Raw genomic sequence first — 21,638 nt, forward strand, 5'->3', positions numbered from 1 at the left:
TGCATTGACATCAGGAATTAGTGTTCATTTCACTTCCTCATATGAATCCAGCTTGAACTGGCAACTCTCGGGTGCTGTACTGCTGCAACCATTGCTGCATTCAGCAAAATTTTACTTGCATGTGATAGCAATTATACTGTCTGATAATTTCCCCATTCTGTTGGGTCACCTTTCTTTGAAATGGGTACAAATACGGATCCTTTCCAGTAGGTTGGTCAGGTAGCTGTCTTACAAATGCCATGGCATGGATGAGCGAGTACTTTCAGCTCTCTATCAGCTGTGTGAACACTTTCAAAGGGGCTGCTGCCTTCAATGTAGCTTGGAATTCTGCCTTAGATTCCCTTTGTTTTTGATAGGATGGTGTTTGCTGACATGGTTGAATAGCACGTTTCTTCTCAGAGCGTGGCTGTCTATTCTTTTCTTCTTCTTTTGATTTTTGTTGCCTTGTCCAAATATTCCGTCCACAGAATCTTTCGCTATTGCACCTCAAGGCTTAATTTTTTTCTTCAGTTCTTCCACGTTGTGATATACTGAGTATATTTTGCCTTTTGGGATTTCTAACTCCAGGTCTTTGTACATTTCATTGTAATACTCTTTTGTACTCTCAAGTTGCCTTTTGAAATTTTCTGTTCATCTCTTTTCACTTCATTTTTCCCCCAGTAGCGTTCACTACTCTAAGAGCAACTTTCAGAGTCTCTTCTGACATTGACTTTGACCTTTTCTTCCTTTCCTGTCTTTCTAATGACTTCTTGCTTTCTTCATATATGATGTTCTTGCTGTCATCCAAAAATTCACTCCTTAGACCTCAATGCACCAAATCTGTTCTTGTGGTTTTCTCTAAAGTCAGGTTGGACATATTCAAGGTCATAGTTTGGTTCTCATGCACTTGCTTTAATTTTCCTCAGCTTTAACCTGAACTTGTATATGAATATTCAATTTTTTATTCCACAGTCAGCTTCTGGCCTTGTTTTAGCTGATGATATGGGGCCATTTTATAATTGACTCTTCCCAGAGCTATAGTGAATTTTACTCTTCCTATATATTTATCTGGCAAACAGCACATGCATAGTTCTGTTTGCGTTGTTGAAAAAAGTTATTTATTATGGTCATTGGATTTGCAAAATTTTACAATGCTTTCTCTAGTTTCATTTCTGTCATCAAAACCATAGTATCAGACCACTGATCCTCCCTTTTAATTTCCATTTTTGTATGCCAATTTACAATAATTATCAATGCACCATGATTGCATATCTGATCAACTTCAGATGGAAGAAGTTGGTACAATTCTTAAATTTCTTTATGACTAGCTTTAGTGGTTGGTGTGTAAAATTGAATAATAGTTGTATTAACTGAACTCCCTTGGAGGCTATTGATAGTATCCTATTACAGATAGCATTGTACTTAAAGACAGATCTTGAAATATTGTTTTTGACAATGTATCAGCATTCCTCTTGAATTTGTCATTGCCTGCACAGAAAACCATATAATTGTCCGACTCAAAAATTGAATATAAGAACAGGGAAAGGATCAGAAATTCCCATGGTGTTGAGAGAGGGAGAAGGAGAAACAGGGTATTTTAGAAACTGTTCTGTATGTTCCTCTATTTGTAGACAAATGGCATCATTCACTTGTTGAAATCCAAAGGACTTTCTAACCCAAAGAGTAAGCTGTAATAAAAACGATGGGCTTTACCTATTAATCACTGTTCATTCATTACTTTTAACAAATGTCTCAGAAGAATATAAAATGTTAATTGAAGCTATAATGTAGAGGGCGATGGGTGTGGTGTACAGTTTTGTAGTTTCTGGAAATCTAAAACAGTTCTGAAAATGAAAATTACTAGTGAAAATGGGGTAGTTAAACTTCTATATAAATTCTGCCTCAAACATAACATCAGAGCCTATGCTTTTCCCACTGAACCAAGCCCTTACCTTGTCAGTTGCTTGGCTCAAGGCCACCAGTGGAGACAAGCATCTGATTCTCCTCCTCATGCGCGCAGGTCCTTCTCTCCAGTCCAGCTCCCACCGCGACCAAGGCGGGGTTGCCCTTCTCTGGCTCCACAAACCCAGCTCCCCAAAGAGTTGCTCCTTGGTGCTGGCCCACGCACTGGCTGCCTTCATGTGGCCGCAGCTCTGTCTCTGAGGAGGAGAAGTGCAACATCACACTGGTTACATCGGCCTTCCGGACCGACCACGAACCTCCTCTGCTCAACAGCTTCCATAACTGTTTGAAAAAGACCACCCTTTCCCTCACCCCACACGGGCATGGAGGAACTCTTTGAAGCCAGAACCAGGCTGCGGAAAGGAAAATTATGTCTCAGATTTGGGCACTGATTCTAAATTGGAGAAAACTTATGTTCCTTTGGCCACTAAAAGTGCCTGCTAGAAAACACCATGTCCTAGAGTCCTAAAGGCCATCAACTGGACGAATAGACGGCTCTTTTAGAAAATATAACCTGGACAAACACTTTCCCACACTAATCGGGTGGCTCTATGGTAAAGTTCTCAGCTTCCATGCAGGAGATCTAGCTTTGATTCCTCGCCAAGGCCCAAGGAATTCCTTCTATTTGTCAAAGAAGCTTGCAAGTGGTTGTAAAGTTGATCAGGGTTCAATGGAACTTCCAGACTATGATTAGGAAGAAAGGTCTCTTAACAAGCAGTCAATTAAAATTTTATGGATGCTAAATCCATTAGATGGAAGTAGAAAAATCTTCTCAATAAACAGTGCTGAAAAAATTGAGTTTCCCCATGTAGACCAATGAAACAGAACACATCCCTCACACTAAACAAAGCAATAAATTCAAAATGGATATGGCATTAAAGTGTGCATAGTAAAATCATAAAATTTTTAGAGGGACAACACTGTCAGGCCTAGTATTCAGAAGTAGATTTTAAAATATATCATAAAAAGCACAAATAGAAAAAGACAAATAAATAACTTGCATCTCTTAAAAATGAAAGTCATTTCCTTCATTAAAAACCTTGCCAAGAAAAGTGAAAATGTAAATTACCAACTGGAAGAATATTTTTAGAAACCATATATCCAAAAAGAATCTAATAATCAAACTATATATAAAATTTAGACAATTTAATAAAAAGACAATCCTATCATAAAATAGACAAAATATTTGAATAGACATTTCACCATAGAAGACATTCAAGTGGCTACCAAATATATGGGGAAAAAAAGCTCAGCATAACCACCCTTCAGAGATGCAAACCAAAATTTCAATGAAATACGATTTCACTCCCACTAGAATGGCTAATATTAAATAGCAACATAAATAGAAAATAACAAATTTTGGCAAGGCTGTGGGAAAATTGGAACTCTTATTCATTGCTTTTGGGAACGAAAAATTATAAAACCATAAAACAAAAGCAGTGTGGTAGTTCTTCAAAAATACTAACATCAGAGTTCTCATATGATTGAGCAATGCCATTCCAAGACAGGCATATATCCCAAAAAATTGGAAAGCAGAGATTCAGAGACTTGCTGCACTATTCACAAAAGCCAAAAAGTGGAAACACCTTAAAGGCCAACCAATAGACGAATAGAAAAATAAAATTTAAATATATAATACAATGGAAAAATGAAGTATTAATACATGTTACCATATTGATGGTACTGGAAAATTTATGCTGAATGAAACAGATCAATCACAAAATGGAAATTATTATATGACCTCATTTATATAAAAAGACAAGATAGAACAAATGTATAGAGAACAAACTCCTATTATAGGGGTTATCAGGGATGGCAGGAAGGTGAGAAGGGGATAGTTTGTGGTGATGGAAATTATCAGCCAATTGTCAATAAGTTGTCCACCTGTAAAAAGTTGACTTGGAGAAATTGTGTGATAGATATATTTACAACTGTGACACACATTAAAAAAGAGGAGCTACTGAGTACAAACACCTCATGGGGTTTGATTCCTTGGTTTGGAGAGGTGGTGGTTAGATTTCATGTCAATTTGACGGTACCTATGCGGACGTAGGTGCGGAGTTTAACCTGTCAATCAGGTGGCGGGCTCCATGTGAGTCACTGACCTTGGAAAGCAACCTAGGGGCTGTCAGTTGAATGTTCACGAATTGAAGACCGCTCATTAGCATCTAGTTTATGTGCCAACAGACCTTGTATCCATGCTACTCTGCATTCATGAGCCTCTGATCACCCTGCTTCAACTTCTGCTTCATCAGTCTGCAATTACACGAATCTCAAGAGGGTTCAGGCTAACTAGGCTCAGATGCCTTCTTGATATAAAGTTTTTTTCTTAAACCTTCTTGACTTAAAATTACTTCTTGATATAAAGTTCTTTCTTAGACATACATGTGTGTCACTGGTTTTGTTACTCTAGATAATCCAGCACAGGATATTTAGGCTCATAGATTCATGGGACATCCAAGTTAACTCTTCTAATACTGTGTTAGGCATTCATCTTTGTTGTGTAGTTCCTAGGATCCTAGGAGTCTTACTTGAAACTCCAAGGGACGAAACCTAATCTCTATTTCCAGCAATAGGAAAGGAAGAAGGAGATTCAGTATTAGAGGAGGAAATGGAACGTGTGGCTAACTGCTCACATAAACAACTACCTCCTTTATCATGAGACCAGAAGAACTAGATGGTGCCCAGCTGCCATTACTGAATATTTGATTATGTATTCCATAGCAGAAATCTAATCAAAATAGGAAAATGCAAAACATAATTTCAAGTTTTCCTGGGCTCTAGACTTCCTAGAGCCATGGATGGTGGATGATCCACTAAAGTTATTTCGCTGAGTTAATATTTATATCCTAACAAAAATATTCCCTAAAGTTGTCTTAAAACTTAGCAATCATTTAGTTTAACCAGTAACAAGTGTCTACCTTGAACACTATACGCTTTAAAGATCTATATGGGGTCAAATTGAAAACAGCAACTCAAAATTTTATGTAGGAATCTTAGGATGAAGTGAGCTTAGACCATGATCCGAATTCTACCTTGCAGGACTGGATAGGACAGAGGCTGTACACTGGTACATATGAGGGCTGGAGGCACAGGGAATCCAGGGTGGATGATACCTTCAGGACCAAGGGTGTGAGGGGCGATGCTGGGAGAGTGAAGGGTGAGTGGGTTGGAAAGGGGGAACTGATTACAGGGGTCCACGTGTGACCTCCTCACTGGGAGAGGGACGGCAGAGAAGGCGGGGGAGGGAGACTGGGAGGGAGAGGGGGAAAAAAAAAGAGGACCTGATGCAAAGGGCTTAAGTGGAGAATGCTTTGAGAATGATTGGGGCGGGGAATGTATGGATGTGCTTTATACAATTGATGTATGTATATGTATGGATTGTGATAAGAGTTGTGTGAGTCCCTCATAAAATGTAAAAAAAAATTTTTAATAAAATAAAAAATATTAAAAATGAAGTGAGTTTAGGTTAATGAGTGAATAATAACACAAAAAAAGAGAATGAGGGTGGTCACACAACTCAAAGAATGCAATTAACGTCACTAATTAGTACAAGTAAAAACTGTTGAATGGGTGTATGTTTTGCTGTGCGTATTCTCAACAACCACCACAAAATAAATGTTTTTTAGGAAAATAATCTGCTACACAATCAATCACGGGGATAGCACAGGGCTGGGCAGTATTTCATTCTATTGTGCATGGGATGAGGCTGACTTAACAAAGTTAACAACAGCAATGCTTGAAAAATGATGCTAAAGGTACTTGCCCCACTCGTCTGAATTGACCATGTAATGAGAATTAACATACGTGCTACTAGTTGGTCGACTTCAACAAGTCATTCCTGTTCCCAGATGTGCCAACTATTAAATTATATGTTAGGTATAGATGATTTCTAAGAACCTTTTAATACTATGATTATAGAATATTCAGGTTTCTGGAATATTCATCAAAGTTTAATGTTCATGAATTGAAGTACACTCATTAGCAACTAGTTTATGTTGTCTTTGTTTTGTTTTAAAAATTTGTTAAATCTTATTATGTATATGTGATACTTTATCGTCTATTTAAGTAAAATTCAAACTTCAGTATGTATGCAGATACCCATAAAATGTCTTTTGTATGCTACACTGAACTTTTGTAAATATCTCTCCAGGTCACTTTCCAATTCAGTTTAATAGTAAAGTTTCTCCTTTGTAGGTAGGGTAAAATTTTAGTTACTTGCATTTTTTCTATATTTAACTTTTTTTAGAAAATTGGAAAGTGACAATGCCAATGACAAAAAGTATGAGTAACAGACATTTAATATAAATAGAAAAGAAACTCATTAGCACACACTTTGTCTGCTTTGTGTCATAGAATCTACTCATGGTAGTAATTTCTATTCTCACTATGAAGTAATTTCTATTATTCTTCCGAAGAAATGAAATCTTGGGGAAAAGTGACTTGCCCAAGGAAAACAGAAGGCCCAAATGAGATCTAAACTGAGTCCGACTGATTCAGAAACCTTCACTGGAGTGTGTGCTAGATTCTTGTTCTCGGGATTGTTTGTTTATGAACTCCCAGGGATGTAACAGAAGCTTGGTCACACCAGCGTCCATTCAGAACCCCAAGTTCCAGCCCATATTGTTCCTATATGTACATGAACAGAGGTCATTTCCTGCTCCGGGTCAGACACTACCCTACAGACATCAGCTTGGTAGTCAGATATTATCTTAATATCAGGCTTTACATGTACCTGTCTCATGTCGGCATGTGTAGTTTGGTGAGTAGAGCATGGATTTATTTCAGGTTCATTTATTCATCCATATGTCTATGTGACTTAAACTCATTAGTAATCACATACACATGCAAACATATATGCTTACTTAAATGTGTGAGAAAAAGAGAATGACAGATATAGACAGACAGGGAAAGACAGGCAAAAAGAGAGTCCTTAAAGCAAGCTTTGTTTGGAGGCAAAAAGGGTATATTATATAGAGAGACTTTTAATATCTATTATATGTATATTTAATATATGAATGTTATAAATCATGAGTTCATAATAAAGTAATAAAGTATTCAGTAATTTATATTTTTAACAATTGTTAAATTAATAATATTGATATTTTAAATAGAAAATATATGCATGACTAAAAATCTTTATATATATGTATATATAACATATAGGCTAAATAGTGTGTTCATTTTATATAGGAACAATTGTTGAAGGGCTCATTCTTAAATATAACTAAACTTTACCTGTCTGACTTAAAGTTTAATTAATAGCACGAACTAAGTTTAGGTTTCAGGCCATAAGATTTCTATTTGTTTAGAAATCTAATTTATTCTTTGAATGATATGGCTTTCAGGTGAAAGGTGGGTTAAATTTCCCAAAACTCATGGTCACAGAAAGAATTGATGTGCTGGCACATACATAGGTTGGAGGAGCATTTGAAATTATTCCATACCTGCGGTCATTAGGACACACAGGAGAACTGGTCAAACATCATGAATGTCGAGCATACTGTTTTGTCTAGATGATGCAATAAATGTATGTGTGAGTTTCTATTGTATAGAAAAGCAAGTTTTGAATATCTTGATCCAGCTTTATTGTGGCCCAATTTTATCCTGGATTTTTCAGTAATATAAATCCAGATATTTCATCCGAATGGTGCCTAAGCCCTGTGAGCTGAGCTCCTGATCTGTACATCTGAAAGGGCTTTGATGGATTCGAATGCACATATACTCATAGAGAATGAAGGAGAAACAGCTGGTGGGCCTTTGAATGGCCCAGAAGAGAGTGAGATGGCCAGAAGGCCCATACAGATGAAAAGAAAGTCCATTTTTGAGGTGGCAAGTCACTTTCAAAGAATTTCAACCAGTGAAGAGTATATAAAACAAACTAATAATGTTAACAAAAAATCTAAGCATAGTCATGATAAAACATATCTATAAATAATGATGAGGTCGTTATAAACCTGAGCTGGCTTAAGAAGATAACATCAAGACAAAGATGTTGGATCAAACAAGAAGAATGAGAATTGTTAGAAATATCAGAATGGAAATATTTGCTGTTGACAGTTTGTGGTGTAGAAGGATACTTGGGTTAATTTCCAAGCTCTGGTATTATTTTACTTTCAAGATCTGGGTTCAGGCAACTTCAATTAGCACAAGGTTCGAGAACTCTTCAATGGATTGGATACACTGCTCTGTGTCCCAGGCCTCTGAATCTTTTCATCATTCCCTTTGGAAGGACCACATTGGGCACACCTGGTAAGACGCACTCTTTGAGGAACATGGCCGACTAGTTAAGCCCGAGTCAGGTCCAGAGTTTGGACTTGACTTCCCGGTAGTGGAGGGGGACTGCGTGGAAAAGTGCAATCTAGACAGACACTGATATCTTCTAAAGACAGTGATGACTTCTTCATGCCCTAAAATATCAGAATAATTTATTTTGCACATTGAAACAATCTGAAATTATCTTGTGAATTAGCCCCCTAATACTTATTTTCTTGAAAATACCTGCATAAAAAGTAAACCTCTGCACAACTTACTCAAGTGTTCTGTAAACCCCCGTTGGACCCCATGTTTTTTAGGAATTATTTGTATCAAGAACACCCACTTAGGGCCTTCCCATGAAGGGCGCAGTGATAAGATTAAGGGATTCCTGGGCGAGTCTCCCGGAGGTCAGGGTCCCTTTCTCACGGGCTGAGAGCTCCTTTTGAAGGTTTGCTCCTTCTTGTGAGTCCCCCTTCACCTGGGCCTAACCTATCATGAATGTCAATAGAAACCCATGCAAGTACAAGAGAATATATCTTGCTTCATCGTACAAGATCGCTTAGTTTCTTCCAACACAGAAAGAAATAGCTATCTTCCTGACTACATTTGGAAATTTAGATAAACAATATAATCTGCCTACAACCAAACAAAAAATAGTACAACTGTGCCTAGATAGTCCATAAATAAAGGATGGCTTCATACTCAGCTCATTCTACTTTTTTCCTTGATGAAAACGGAATTTTTCCCCATGTTGCTAGTCCTGAATAAAGAAAGTTAGTGATCTTCAAGTGTTCTAATGGGAGTGGACACAACCAAATATACTAGTGAGACAACTACCCAAGTATGCAAGTAGGTGCCCACTGTGCAGCCTCTCAAAGTAGAGGTACTGCAGATATGAGACATGCCTGAGAACCCCTCGGAAAGCAGCAAAGAGCCCCTACTGAATAAGCCCAACACTTTTTCCCACCACCTCTGTTCTGACGAATATTGCTCTTCCAGTTTTGAAGAGCAAGGTGGCCGCTTTGAAGACTAAGGTGCATATGACCCAAGCCAGGGTATCTTCAATAGACTTCGATGTACGGGAAGGTAAAAAACCGGGGTGCATTTGAAATAGGGTGTTAGGGAAACATATGGAAAAGTACAACAGATGGCCCCCCAAAAGCAAAAAAAAAATCTGTCTTAGAAGAAGTGCAGCAAGTCTTCTCAGCTACTTTGGACATGCTATCAGGAGAGTCCAGTCCTTAAAAAAGGACAGCAGGCATGGCAAACTAGAGGGTCAGCTACAAAGAGGGAGCTCTCTGTGAGATAAATTGACACAGTGGCTGTAACAATGGGCTCAAACATAAGAATGGTGACTAAGCAGTGTTTGCTCTGCTGTGCCTTGGGTCACTGTGGGCTGGAACCAACTGGATGGCACCTGACAGCTTCAACAACACAGACTGTGGAACTAGAAAGTTTCTCAGTAAGTAATACCGTTAACAAAATTCTAATACTGCACACTGTGCTTTATTGCTAGGAATCACATGTTTTCTCCTGCTAACAACGGTGACACCGACTGTAAATCCATCTTTTGCTGCTGCCATTGGGACATCTGTTCTCTTTCTGTCGCTGCGCGGATGTTTTACGCTTGTTCTGTAATATCTGGAGTTAGGTGTGTTGTCTCATTTTAAAGATGGGGTCAGAATGGCTCAGATTACAGCCACAGGAAGTGATTAAAGTAGGACACGGAGTGGTATGAAAGATGTTACTCTTTCCCTAGAGTGTGAAAAACCACATATAAAGAAGTGTTCTAAGTCTGTAAAGCTTGTCTGTCAGACAAACCTAATGGGATCTCAGCAGTGGTCTACTCTGTCCCTGGGCCATCTGTACCAGTCATTTTCAGGCCATTACAGTCTACTGCCACTCGTCTCTCTCCTGTCATAAGACTCCCAGACAAGCTCAACTCTGAGCCCCCAACACCTCACCCAAACTACTTTACTAATAGTCTCTTTTTCTTTTGATCTCGGGTTTTTTGTAGCTTTCGCAGAGAGGATCTTCTGATCCCCAAATTAAATTATTACTCCACATTTGCCCATCGTTCCCTCTATTTTCCTGGGTTAGTACTCAACCCGAGTTATAACTATCTACTAATTTGTGAGGTCTTTTAATACATAGAAAGAGCCCTGGGAGTAGAGTGAGTAATGCATAGGTCTGCTAACTGCAAAGTCAACAGTTCGAACAAAGCATCCACTCCACAGGAGACAGATGAGGGTATCTTTACCTCAGAAACTCAAGGGAGTTCTACTTTGTCCTATTGGGTTGATAGGAGTCCGCAGTGGATTTGTCTTTTTGGTTTAATGTGTATCTTTCCTCCCCAAAGAAGCTCTTTGGGAGCAAGGCCCATCTTTGTTTCACTCACATTTATATACTGACACAGCATCTGAGTCATCCTTGGAATCAATATGTAGTGATGGCGTGGGTCGGTGAAGTAATGACTGAGTGCACAAGCTGCCTTAGGGCTTCAGTTCCTGACCATGTGAATCCAAATCCTATTGTATACTTCAGGTAAGTAAGACTGAATGATTGATAGTCTAATTGTGATTTAGGCAATCTAGAACTGTGAACAAAGATCATTATGGCTCTTTAGTACATATTTAATCTAGAACTCAGACAAATACCCTTTATGGTTATTTAAGCTAAATTCAAGGTGGGTTATATTTTGGCTTATGTGAACTTGAACTCAAAGGTCATTTTAGTTTTTCAGATCTGGTTCAAGGTGTATTGTAGTCTACTGTTAACAGAAAGAATGTTTTCCCTTTTCTTACCTGCACATGGTCTTTGTATAAAGAAGCATAAAGTTCCTGACCTTTTCTTCTGTAGTTCTCGATACATGACACAAAATCCTGGAAAAAAGATAAAGCAAGTTATAACTAGATGATAGTGTGATTCTCAGTAAGAACCGCTCTATTCATACATTTTCAGGGTTAAACAGTGGGTACAGGGATTTTCAGTAACATAAACTACAATCAAATAACTAGAGCTCAACTATAATTATACACTCAGATATGCACATACTCATGTATATATTTATGGTTTACCTCCATTCCCAGTTGATGAATTAGTTTATAACAGACCAACATTCCTTTGACAAACAGAAAATTTAGATGTGAGTAACTTGCTTTAAGAAAGTAGAGAACCACCAAGACAAAAGCTGAGGAGCCAAGATCTGAAAGAGAAAGGAAACTTTCTGACGTGTGCCAAATAGTTTCTGCCTCATTTACCCGAGAAATACTCACACATTTGAAAATAGCAGAATAGGCACAGAAATTGGGCAAAAGTAATGGCAGAGAAGCTTAGTGGAGCTCTGGGGAGTCTCAGTTAGCTGGGGAGATAAAAACAAAACGTAATCTGGTCAATAGAACCAAGATTCCTAAAATAAGGTAATACAAAGAAGCCAGCCAAGACTTTGCCTTGATGTCCCCTTTTACTGCTGCTGAGTCATTAGTAGTATGAGACTGAGAACCTGGGCAAAACCTCCCATCTTCTCGGTTTGTACGAAGCAATAGGAGGAGGACTGTAAAGGTGAAATCTGGGAAGGAACAAAGTCTGAATGCAAGTGGCCAAGTTCCACCGAAACCCAGCCTCCAATTAGATCACTCCAGGGTGGCATCGAGGTGCCCACTTACACTTTGAAGACAAAGACTGCAGTGATCTAAGAATAGTCAAAGAAAAGAAATGAGTTGAGACTCTTACCCTATAAGACATTAAAGTCTATCATTAAGGTATAGTTATCAAGTAAGATATCGATGAAGTGAAAAGATTGAAAAAGGCATCTCTCCAATACTCTCCGTTTGATAACCAGTTTATTGCCATCCCTCAATCATGGTTAGAGGAAAATCACCTGAGGCCTATTTCCTGACATCCACAGCCTTCTGCACACCAATTTAAGCTCTGATACCATTCCCTTATTTGGATTTGGAATCTATAATGTACAATCCTTGGGTCACACATTTTAGTGTGCTTTTTTACATGTGCACTTAGTTGAGCAAGTATTGAGCAGGGTCAGGTCAAAAGAGGTAATTATTTCTTACATTGGAGTTAGGATTAAGTTCAAGCACTAAACGCATTCCTGGGTATACATTTATCAGATTCTTTCTCCCACGAATGTTTATTTTTACTTGGTGGTAGTTCCATGTTCACTTTTTAAAAATTCTTCAATCTAAATACTTATGACTTAATTATTTTTCCATGTATATTATACCTTAACAAAAGTTTTAGAAGTACTTATTGGAAAAGATGGAAAATATTTAAACAAAACAGTATGTCAATATTTATTATTATTATTATAACAATCAATGAATCTTGGGGAGTGATAGGATTAGGTTTTTCTTTTCTTTTGCTTTGCAATTTTTTATATTGCTGCTATATTGACGGTATACATTATAAGTAAAGGAAGTATCATGTGCACATAAATGACATAAAATGCTGACAAAATTGTCTAATTCTACATCTAAGGCAAAAGATCAGACATCTTTTTAATATGCTGCTTTGGAGACATTCTGCAAGAGAAGAGAACCCTTGGGAGACACTTGGATACAAAGATGTAATCTTCAAATAGCAAACATGTCATCTCATCTAAGATGGATTGAACTTGTTTGGATGGCCCCAGGGAGTGTAACTGTGACTAGGGTAGGAAATTTCAGAGAAATGAATACACACACACACACACACATATATATATATATTTAAGTTATGCTTTCATGTTGCTCTGAGTGTGGCAAAATAAAGATATGGGAGATGGAAAGCTCAAAAATCCAGATATCTGAAATTTGGATCCTTACTAGGGGAAACATATTTTCAGTCTTCCTTAAATTTGGTTAATCATTTAGGAAATAATGTTGACAGTGCCTAATTTGTCTATTATGTGGGGATGTTGTAAAGCTAGACAGAGTAGAATGAAAGAAACAGTATACAACTAAGGATCAGGAAAAAGTAAGAAACTATTTGGATAAAATATATTGGAATCATTGATCATATTAGCTGAAAATTGGACCTTGATGCCTGCTTCATAATTAAGGATTACAGAAAATTCTGTATGAACTTAGTGAACAATAATCTTCACTGTTCAAAGGAACAGCTTGCCTATGAAACCTGCAGTCTAGGGTTCTTGACGCATTTGGTTATACCACAGAGGATTATGGCCTGGACCCAGTAAGACGTTACATAAGCTTAATATGGAGGAATAAGACTTCACCAAGGGAAGATGGCTGAAAAGTTCTCAGACCAATGAAAGACAATGAGAAAAATCCTGTGGGTTGAATTCAGAATGGTTCAAAAAACTCTCTGTGATTAAATATAAAGAGTGAAGGCCAAGGCAATAGGCTTTAAGAGAAAAGGCTCAGAAGGAACTGATCCTGTGGCAGAGTCAATGAGAGAGGTTACATAGGATAATGGTGACGTCAGCATTTTTGATCTCTCACTCTGTCAGCATGGATTGAGTAAAGAGGCAAAATTGGCGTTTGGGAAATCAATTAGGATTCAAGTGAAATAGTACAAGTGAAAGTTCAGATGTTCCTGAATTGCAGCAGTTATATAACAAGTAAAGTGGGAGGGTTAAAGACATTAGACAGTGTAATATATGACAAAATAATAATAATTTATGAATGACAAAGGGTTCATAAGGTAGGGGGGAGTGGGGAGGCAGGGGGAAAATGAGCAGCAGATATTAAGGGCTCAAGTAGAAAGCAAATGTTTTGAGAATGATGATGGCAACAAATGTATATATGTTCTTGACACAATGTATGTATGTATGGATTGTGATGAAAATTGTATGAGCCCCCAATAAAATGATTAAAAATATAAAGACATTGTTTTGAAACAGATGATGACAACATATGTAAAGATGTGTCTGACAAAATGGATGTATGCATGAATTGTGATAAGAGCTGCAAAAGCCCCCAATAAAATAAAATTTAAAAAAAAATTAAAACCCTCAAAAAAACTACATAGAATGCAAAATTGGTATGAATCAGTCAGTGAATATGAGAGGGCTAGAATTATACCACAATATCTGGTTTATTCAATGAAATAAGTTAAATTATATAATTTATGAGAAATTAAAAAAGATAAAGAAATAGGGGACATTTAAGTGAAATGATGTTGTTATTAAGGTAGCCAATCAGCCCTCGATGCATGATGATCCAATGCATGAGGGGATGACGTGCTTCCAGTCCTACACCACCCAGACTACCAAGTGCACCAGGTCACTGATGTGATTCATAGAGTTTTCATTGGCTGATCTTCAGAAACCAAGTAGGCTTTTTTACAGTGTATCTTAATCTGGAATCTCTAATGAAACTAGTTCAGTATCATAGCAACACTCAATGGATGGCAGCTGTACATCAGGTGCATTAGCTGAACCAAAGTCTCTCACCCAAAAATAGAGAATCCCATCACTAAGCCACTACTACCTCTGGGTGAGATTTTTTGGAATTTTAAGGTGATTAAGTACATGGAAGAAGAAACTGATGAAACAAGGTCAGGAATCTAGAAAATGCCAGGGAGTTTAGGCTAGGAAAAGATGGATTAAGAAATTTTTAGAAAAACTAGAACGAAAATGACATGGAAGCCAATGGTATTTCTGCCCTAATGAACAAAATCGAGAAGTCCAGTTAGGTAAGGCTGGAATAAATGTCCATTCGATATTTTAGAAGAAGGTCATTGGAAACTCTGCAGGAGTCATTTTAAAGGAATGGTTAGACGAGGTTTAGTAATAAGGAAACAGAAATAGGAAGCATATACAAATGTCTGACTCTGGACGAGAAGAGAAAGAGTATAGGGCCACAAATTAAAACAGGAAGGAAAAATTTCAAATACATTAATATATCTAAGGGGAGCTTGACTGTAGAAAAAAAAGGGACAGGGTTGAAAGGTCAATTATAGAGCAGGTTCTAAGAAAGGGAAAGTGTACAAGGATCTACATGTGACCTCCTCCCTGGGGGAGGGACAACAGAAAAGGGGGTGAAGGGAGACGCTGGACAGGGCAAGAGATGACAAAATAATATTTTATAAATTATCAAGGGCTCATGAAGGAAGGGGTAGCGGGGAGGGAGGGGAAAAAGAGAACTTGATGCAAAGGGCTTGGAGAACAAATGTTTTGAGAATGATGAGGGCAAAGAATGTACAGATGTGCTTTATACAATTGATGTATGTATGGATTGTGATAAGAGTTGTCTGAGTCCCTAATAAAATGTTTTTTAAAAATTACCCATTGTGTAAAAAGAAAGAAAGGGAAAGGGTAATGGTAGGATCAGAAGCCCATGTAGAGGCTAACATGAACAAAGAATAAGGAAGAGTTCTTTATATTGGAGAATGGAGGAAGAAGGTGAGTGTATGAGGCATTTGTGATTAGATTTATAGGGAATATTAGAAACTGAGTTGATTTACCCAGGGTGCCTTATATTTTCAGGAGACCTAGGAAGCAAAGCAATCTGTTTTCCATGAGAGCTGAGGAACGGTCTTAAATGTATGATGTAAGTTTGGAACCATAAATAGGAGGAATATAAAAAGATGCTGTCCAAATGCATAGAAACTGATCATTTACACCCGAATACCTGTTATTTCTTTGTTCTCTCCACATTAAATCTAATTAATTAATGCAGCACTTTACAAGGAGTTTTCATAGGCATTAACACTTTTAATGTCACTCCCCTGACAAATCTAGATTACGATCATCTCCATTGTGTAGAAGAGAATGTTTAGATCAAGTGAAGTGAGTCAGCTAGTACAGTGGCAAAGTTGAACATGGGTTCCTTAGACTCTGTTCTCGTAGATGGTTCCACCATGTACATTTTTACATTCCTATTGTACATTAACTTCACATTGAATATTAAGTGTACGCGACCGTTAGAACCTTTTGTGCCCCACAAGGTTTTCACACCTAATCTGGAGATCAGCAGAGGGTGATTCCAGTCAGTCCAAGGGCAAGGGCCTATCTGCCTGGAACTCTGGACATGCAGCGTGTGGAGCACAAGCAAATCCAGAGCACTGCTTATGAGAGCTGTATCCCGTATTCGAGCTAAATGACCCAAGCTTAGCAAGTGTCAGTATATCAAAACATTTGGGAACCTTTTAAGGAGAATAAAGAGTTTCTAAAGGCCATTTAGAGGTTTGCGCAAGAAAACAGTTGTGGTCTTAAGTGTCTGACTTACCAGTGCCTCCCTAAAGAAAGATCTGCATCAGAATTAAAGTCATATCTTGAAATGAGTAATGGGGCACAAACAGGGCCTTGTCATAGAGAGTTACCTGGAGCTTCCTGGAGCTTAGTGGAGCTCACCTTTGCTAGGGGCACCCCCCCCCCCGGGGATGCGCATCTGCTGGAGACACTCCTGCCGGAGTTATCCCCCAAGACACTGTGTTACACATTGATAACAGTTATTACAGTTACTTGTTTGTAGCATCATTAGTCCACTAATCAGTTATGTGGCCTCACAAAATGTGAAAGGTCAACATCAAAGCTAACAGAAATGTGGTACAAAGAGTAAAACCACAGATTCTGGCCTCCTTTCGGTAGTGAGGAATAGTGACTCTTCATGGGCACCAGAAACCCCAAACCACAGCCATCAAAGTAATTCTGATTCATAGCAACTCTGTAGGATTTCTTAGGCTTTGTAAATCTTTATGGGAGCAGATAGCCTCATTTTTCTCCTGAGGAGTAGCTAATAGGTTTGAACTCCCTACCTTGCAGTCAGTAGTTCTATGTTTACCCAACACTGACAGTAGGGCTCCTAATTGGCACAGTAGGTGCTGTGCAAAAATTAAATGGAATACTAGGTGTAAAAATTAAATGGAATACTTGGTGTAAAAATTAAATGGAATACTGGTGTAAAAATTAAATGGAATACTTGGTGTATTCCATTTAATTTTTTGACTCACTTTCTCTACTAATACCTAATCCCAAGGAAATAAGCATAGATATATAGAAAAGATCAGTGGTCCACATTTTCACCATCCTATTCATAGTAGCAAAAAAGATGAAGCAATCTACACAAACACAGTTCAATAATGATGCCACATCGCTGTGATATTGTGATAGAGGACTGTGTAATCATCAGAAACCACCTTTACAAGAAGCTGCCAAGGGCGCATACAGAATCCTTGGTCTCCTGTGGGCAGGCATCATACTGGACCTAGATGGATGATATAAAAACTGGAGCAAAGTCTGGGTTTTGACCTGCTCTAGCATCTTGATCAGATGTCCTTATAGACAACCTATATGATGATTAGGAGTTATGACTTGTGATATAGAGGTATGAAAAAGAGGTTAGAAGATAGTGTGCATGGTACTTACATAATGTCATGTAAACTTGATAAATACGTGTGGACATGGAGTCTAGCCTGTCAATCAAGTGATCTATTTTAGAATATTACCATGTGCAGTGGTGTGAGAGTTAAATCATCTCATGTCAACTTGAGGGAATTAAGGGCAAAGGGGTTGAGTCTAGCCTGTCAATCAGGTTACAGCCTGATGATGCCTCCTTGTGGGCATGGTTTTCTAATGAAGATTCTGGGAACTTCCTCTCTCTCTGTCTTTGTCTTTCTGTTGACAAGCTAGGCAGAGACTTGGTGTGGCCTTCAAGATGTCCTCTTTCTCTCTGCTTCACCGTCCTCTTGAAGAGCCACACTTGAGAGCTGGAGGAGCCATGTGGAGACCCATGCCAGTGCTGAGATGCTTTCACTGTCAATGGATCCACAAGACTTTCCACCCACCAACCTCTGATCTTCCTGCATTTTGCATCATTGCATGTGACAGTGTGAGTCTGAAGAAGCATTTATGAACTAGTATTGGACTTATAGGCTTATGTCAGACTTATGGACTTGATCTTGACTGGGCTGGGATGTTTTCTTAATATGCAATTTTTTAATAAAAAAACTATATCTTACAAATACATGCATGTAAAATTTTTGTTTTGCTAGTCAACCCGGAATAACACAGTATGGTAGCTATCAAATCTATACAACGGAAACCTGGCATTTTAGTGTGGCAGTCAGAAAGGCCTTAATATCTGAAAATGCCCCAAAGTTATACACAAGGTTTTCAGCATCTACTTCCTCTACAGTGGACAGCTGATTCCTTCTTCACTGTCCATTCTCTGTCTGGAAGCTTCCCTGCAACCCATTCACTTTGGGTGATCCTACTGGAATTTGAAATATCAATGACATCGCTTCCAGCATCATAGCGACACACAAGCCTCCACAGTACAGCAAACTGACAGGCAAGTGGTACAAGGATGTAGAGGTAAGGATGGTGAGCCTTCGTCTTTCACACTTGGGCACGATGTCAGGAAAGAACAGTGCCTGGTGAAGGGCACCATGCTTTGTCGCAGGGCAGGGAAAAGAGAAGGGCTTTCAACAAGACGGAATGACACAGTGGGTTCAAGCACAGCGACAGTAGTGCGAATGGCGTAGGACCGGGCAGTGTTTGGTTACATTGTGCATAGGGTCACTGTGGGTCAGAACCAACTCCATGAAACCCAAAGAACAACAGTCAGTAAGCTGTTTTCCAATGATTTTCAATGATCTTCTCTCTTAGGAGCATGATTGATTGCACTTTCCTGGTCCGTTTGAGCTAGATAAGGCCAGGGAGTTTGATGTGGGCAGGGAGAGACTTTAAGATCTATAGGCAATTTCCTGAGTTGACTTCCTTTTTAACCCTACCCCCAAAGAATTTTATTAGGAACTAATCCAGACATCATACCATTCTACAGTTCAATCTCATCGAGCAGTATGGTAGCATTGCTACCCAGATCCGTTTCAAAACATTGTCTTCCTTCTTGAACTCTGATATCAGCTCCCCTTTATTACTCGCTACAGTAGCAGCATCCAATAGTCTGGATGGTAGCTACTCCCTCAGTCACTTTCGCTGAGTGAGGATTAGACACAGTAGAGTCTCAACCAACGCCCCAGTGCACTAATAGCAAGGTTGTGAATTAACCCATTACTATTATGGGCCAGTGGGGGTTTTGGTAGTTCAGTGGTAGAAGTCTGTGTTCAGGTCGGTTCAATTCCTGGTCAATGCACTTCAAGAGCATTCCTGTCTGTCAGTGGAGGCTTGCACCTTGTTAGGATGCTAAACAGGTTTCAGCAGAGATTGCTGACTAACATGAACTGTGAAGAAAGGCCTGCAAAGATATTTCCAAAAATCAGCCAGTGAAAAGCCTGTTGACCCCAATAGTCTGAACTACAGCTCATCTCACAGCAAAGACCCCAAACTAGACAGTGCTTCACCACACTGTGCATGGAGTCAGCATGGGGCCAACTTGCTGGAAGCTAAGAACAACATTGTTTTATCTAAAATGATTCCAAAGGAAAACAATATCCAGTCAATTAAATTTGGGAGTATTAGCTATTGAAGCACACCCTAATTTTTCCTAATACATGCACCATAAATGTTATGAAGAGTCATCATGGAATCGCATTAGAACTTTTATATATCATGTGGGCTCCTACTTGTGGCTTGGCTCCACATCAGACAGCTTAGGAATACTCGGTTTGCAAAATGAATATGGTTTACTTTGCTTAGTTACTAATCTGTAGTGAATAATTTCACTTTTATTTAACCTCATTAAAAATTCTGCTTCTAGGTGTACTTGGGATCGCTCTCCCAATCCCATAGAACCTTCCAAGAGAATCAAAGCCTTTTCTCAAATGTAAAGTCCATAACAGATATGAAGGATTCAATAAGTAAGGTAAGCAGGAATTTACTTGTTCTGATTAATAATCTGTAGTGAACAATTTCACTTCACTACAAATTAGTTCGTAAGCATTAGCAAACCTGTGCTTACCTGGCTTTTTATGGAAGCCCTGGTGGTGTAGCGGTTACGAAGTGGGCTACTAACTACTGAAGTCAGCACTCTGAAACCACCAGCTGCTCCCAGAGAGAAAGAGAGGCCTTTCTACTCCCATTAAGGGTTATAGTCTTAGAAATGCACAGTGGCAGTTTTTCCTTATTCTCTAGAGTCTCTATGAGTCAACATCGACAATTTGATGGCAGTGAGGTTTTCTTTTCCATCTTGCTAATGGAGTAATCTGCTCCTCACCCTACCAGATTCCTGAGGTCTACATGTACCACCTCATGTACCACCTCCTAAATGTGACACATGCTGCCTCACCCAGGAAAACGCAGGGCGTGAGCGGGGACTTTCCGGGAGCTTTCCATGGCTGCGCTGCATGCACATCCTAGGCAGCCTGGTAAACCCCAACCCAATCTCTCCTTCAGACTGAGCTTACCCAACTTCCTCATGAGCAGCCATCATGTATTGAAACCAACTGGCTTGGGAAGAAAGTATACTGAGTCATACTTTAATATGGACAAACCTTAACACATTATGCTACATGAAAAACCACCGTCACAAAGGATGTCACCACTAGCCTGCTTTCCCACCTGTCTTCATGCCCACCTCCTCCACCTCTCGGCTTAAGCTCTACCCCACTTGGCACCATTCACATCCACGCACCTTACACTTCAAAAGGTTTTCTTGTCATGTTATAGCAATTTTACCAGTCTAGAAGGTGAATCTCTACAAAGGGGCGAGTTGACGCACTTGATAAAGTTCAAAGAGTGCAGCCTTCAGTATGGATTACATACGGCTCAGTGTAAAAGACCAAACTCCTCATAAAGGATAAACAGGTGACATCATGATAAATGCAGAGAAGTTTGAAGTTCCCAAGGATTTTATCTGGCTTAGATCCACAATCAATATTTATGGATGCAGCAGTAAAGAAATCAAACTATGCGCTGCACTGGGCAAATCAGCTGTCCCAAATCTCTTTGAAGCGTTGAAGAGTAAGGATGCCTCTTTGAGGATGCAGGTGCACCTGACCCCATCCACAGTATCTTCAGTCGCCTCATATGCACGTGACAGCAGCACGCTGAATAAGGGAGACGGAAGAAGAATTGATGCATTTGCATCACAGGGCTGGGGAAGGATACTGAAAGTACCAGGGACTGGCAGAGACAGCGAGAGGGGCCAGCCTCCAGTGAGCCATCTATCTTGATCCCATCAAAGGAGCTCATCAAGCTGCGACCTGATTGACAAGCTAAATTCTACCCATATCTTAAAAAAATCATTTTATTAGGGGCTCATACAACTCAACACAATCCATACATACATCAATTGTGTAAAGCACATTTGTACATTTGTTGTCCTCATTATTCTCAAAACATTTGCTCTCCACCTAAGCCCCTGCCATCAGGTCCTCATTTTTCTCCTCCCTCCCCGTTCCCCCCTCCCTCATGAACTCTTGATAATTTATAAATTATTTTGTCATATCTTGCCCTGTCTGACGTTTACCTTTACCCACTTCTCTGTTGTCCGTCCCCCAAGGAGGAGGTCACATGTAGATCCTTGTAATTGGTTCCCCCTTTCCACCCCACCCTTCCTCCACCCTCCCAGTATCAC

The 21,638-nt window shown here is 39.1% G+C and overlaps 1 protein-coding gene across 1 annotated transcript in view; it reads right to left on the reverse strand.

The window, feature by feature from the left end:
• The window catches only part of WDFY4 (WDFY family member 4), a 388,818-nt gene that overhangs the window by 137,074 nt on the left and 230,106 nt on the right, over window positions 1-21,638 (reverse strand). Inside the window, exons 39-40 of the mRNA XM_075527922.1 lie at window positions 11,004-11,081; window positions 1,932-2,138 (exon numbers count right to left, since the gene is read on the reverse strand). Coding sequence (XP_075384037.1) covers window positions 1,932-2,138; window positions 11,004-11,081 — 285 coding nt within the window. The remainder of the gene's footprint in view (window positions 1-1,931; window positions 2,139-11,003; window positions 11,082-21,638) is intronic.

This window comes from Tenrec ecaudatus, chromosome 12 (assembly GCF_050624435.1).
Source record: "Tenrec ecaudatus isolate mTenEca1 chromosome 12, mTenEca1.hap1, whole genome shotgun sequence".
In the NCBI taxonomy this organism is placed as follows: domain Eukaryota; kingdom Metazoa; phylum Chordata; class Mammalia; order Afrosoricida; family Tenrecidae; genus Tenrec; species Tenrec ecaudatus.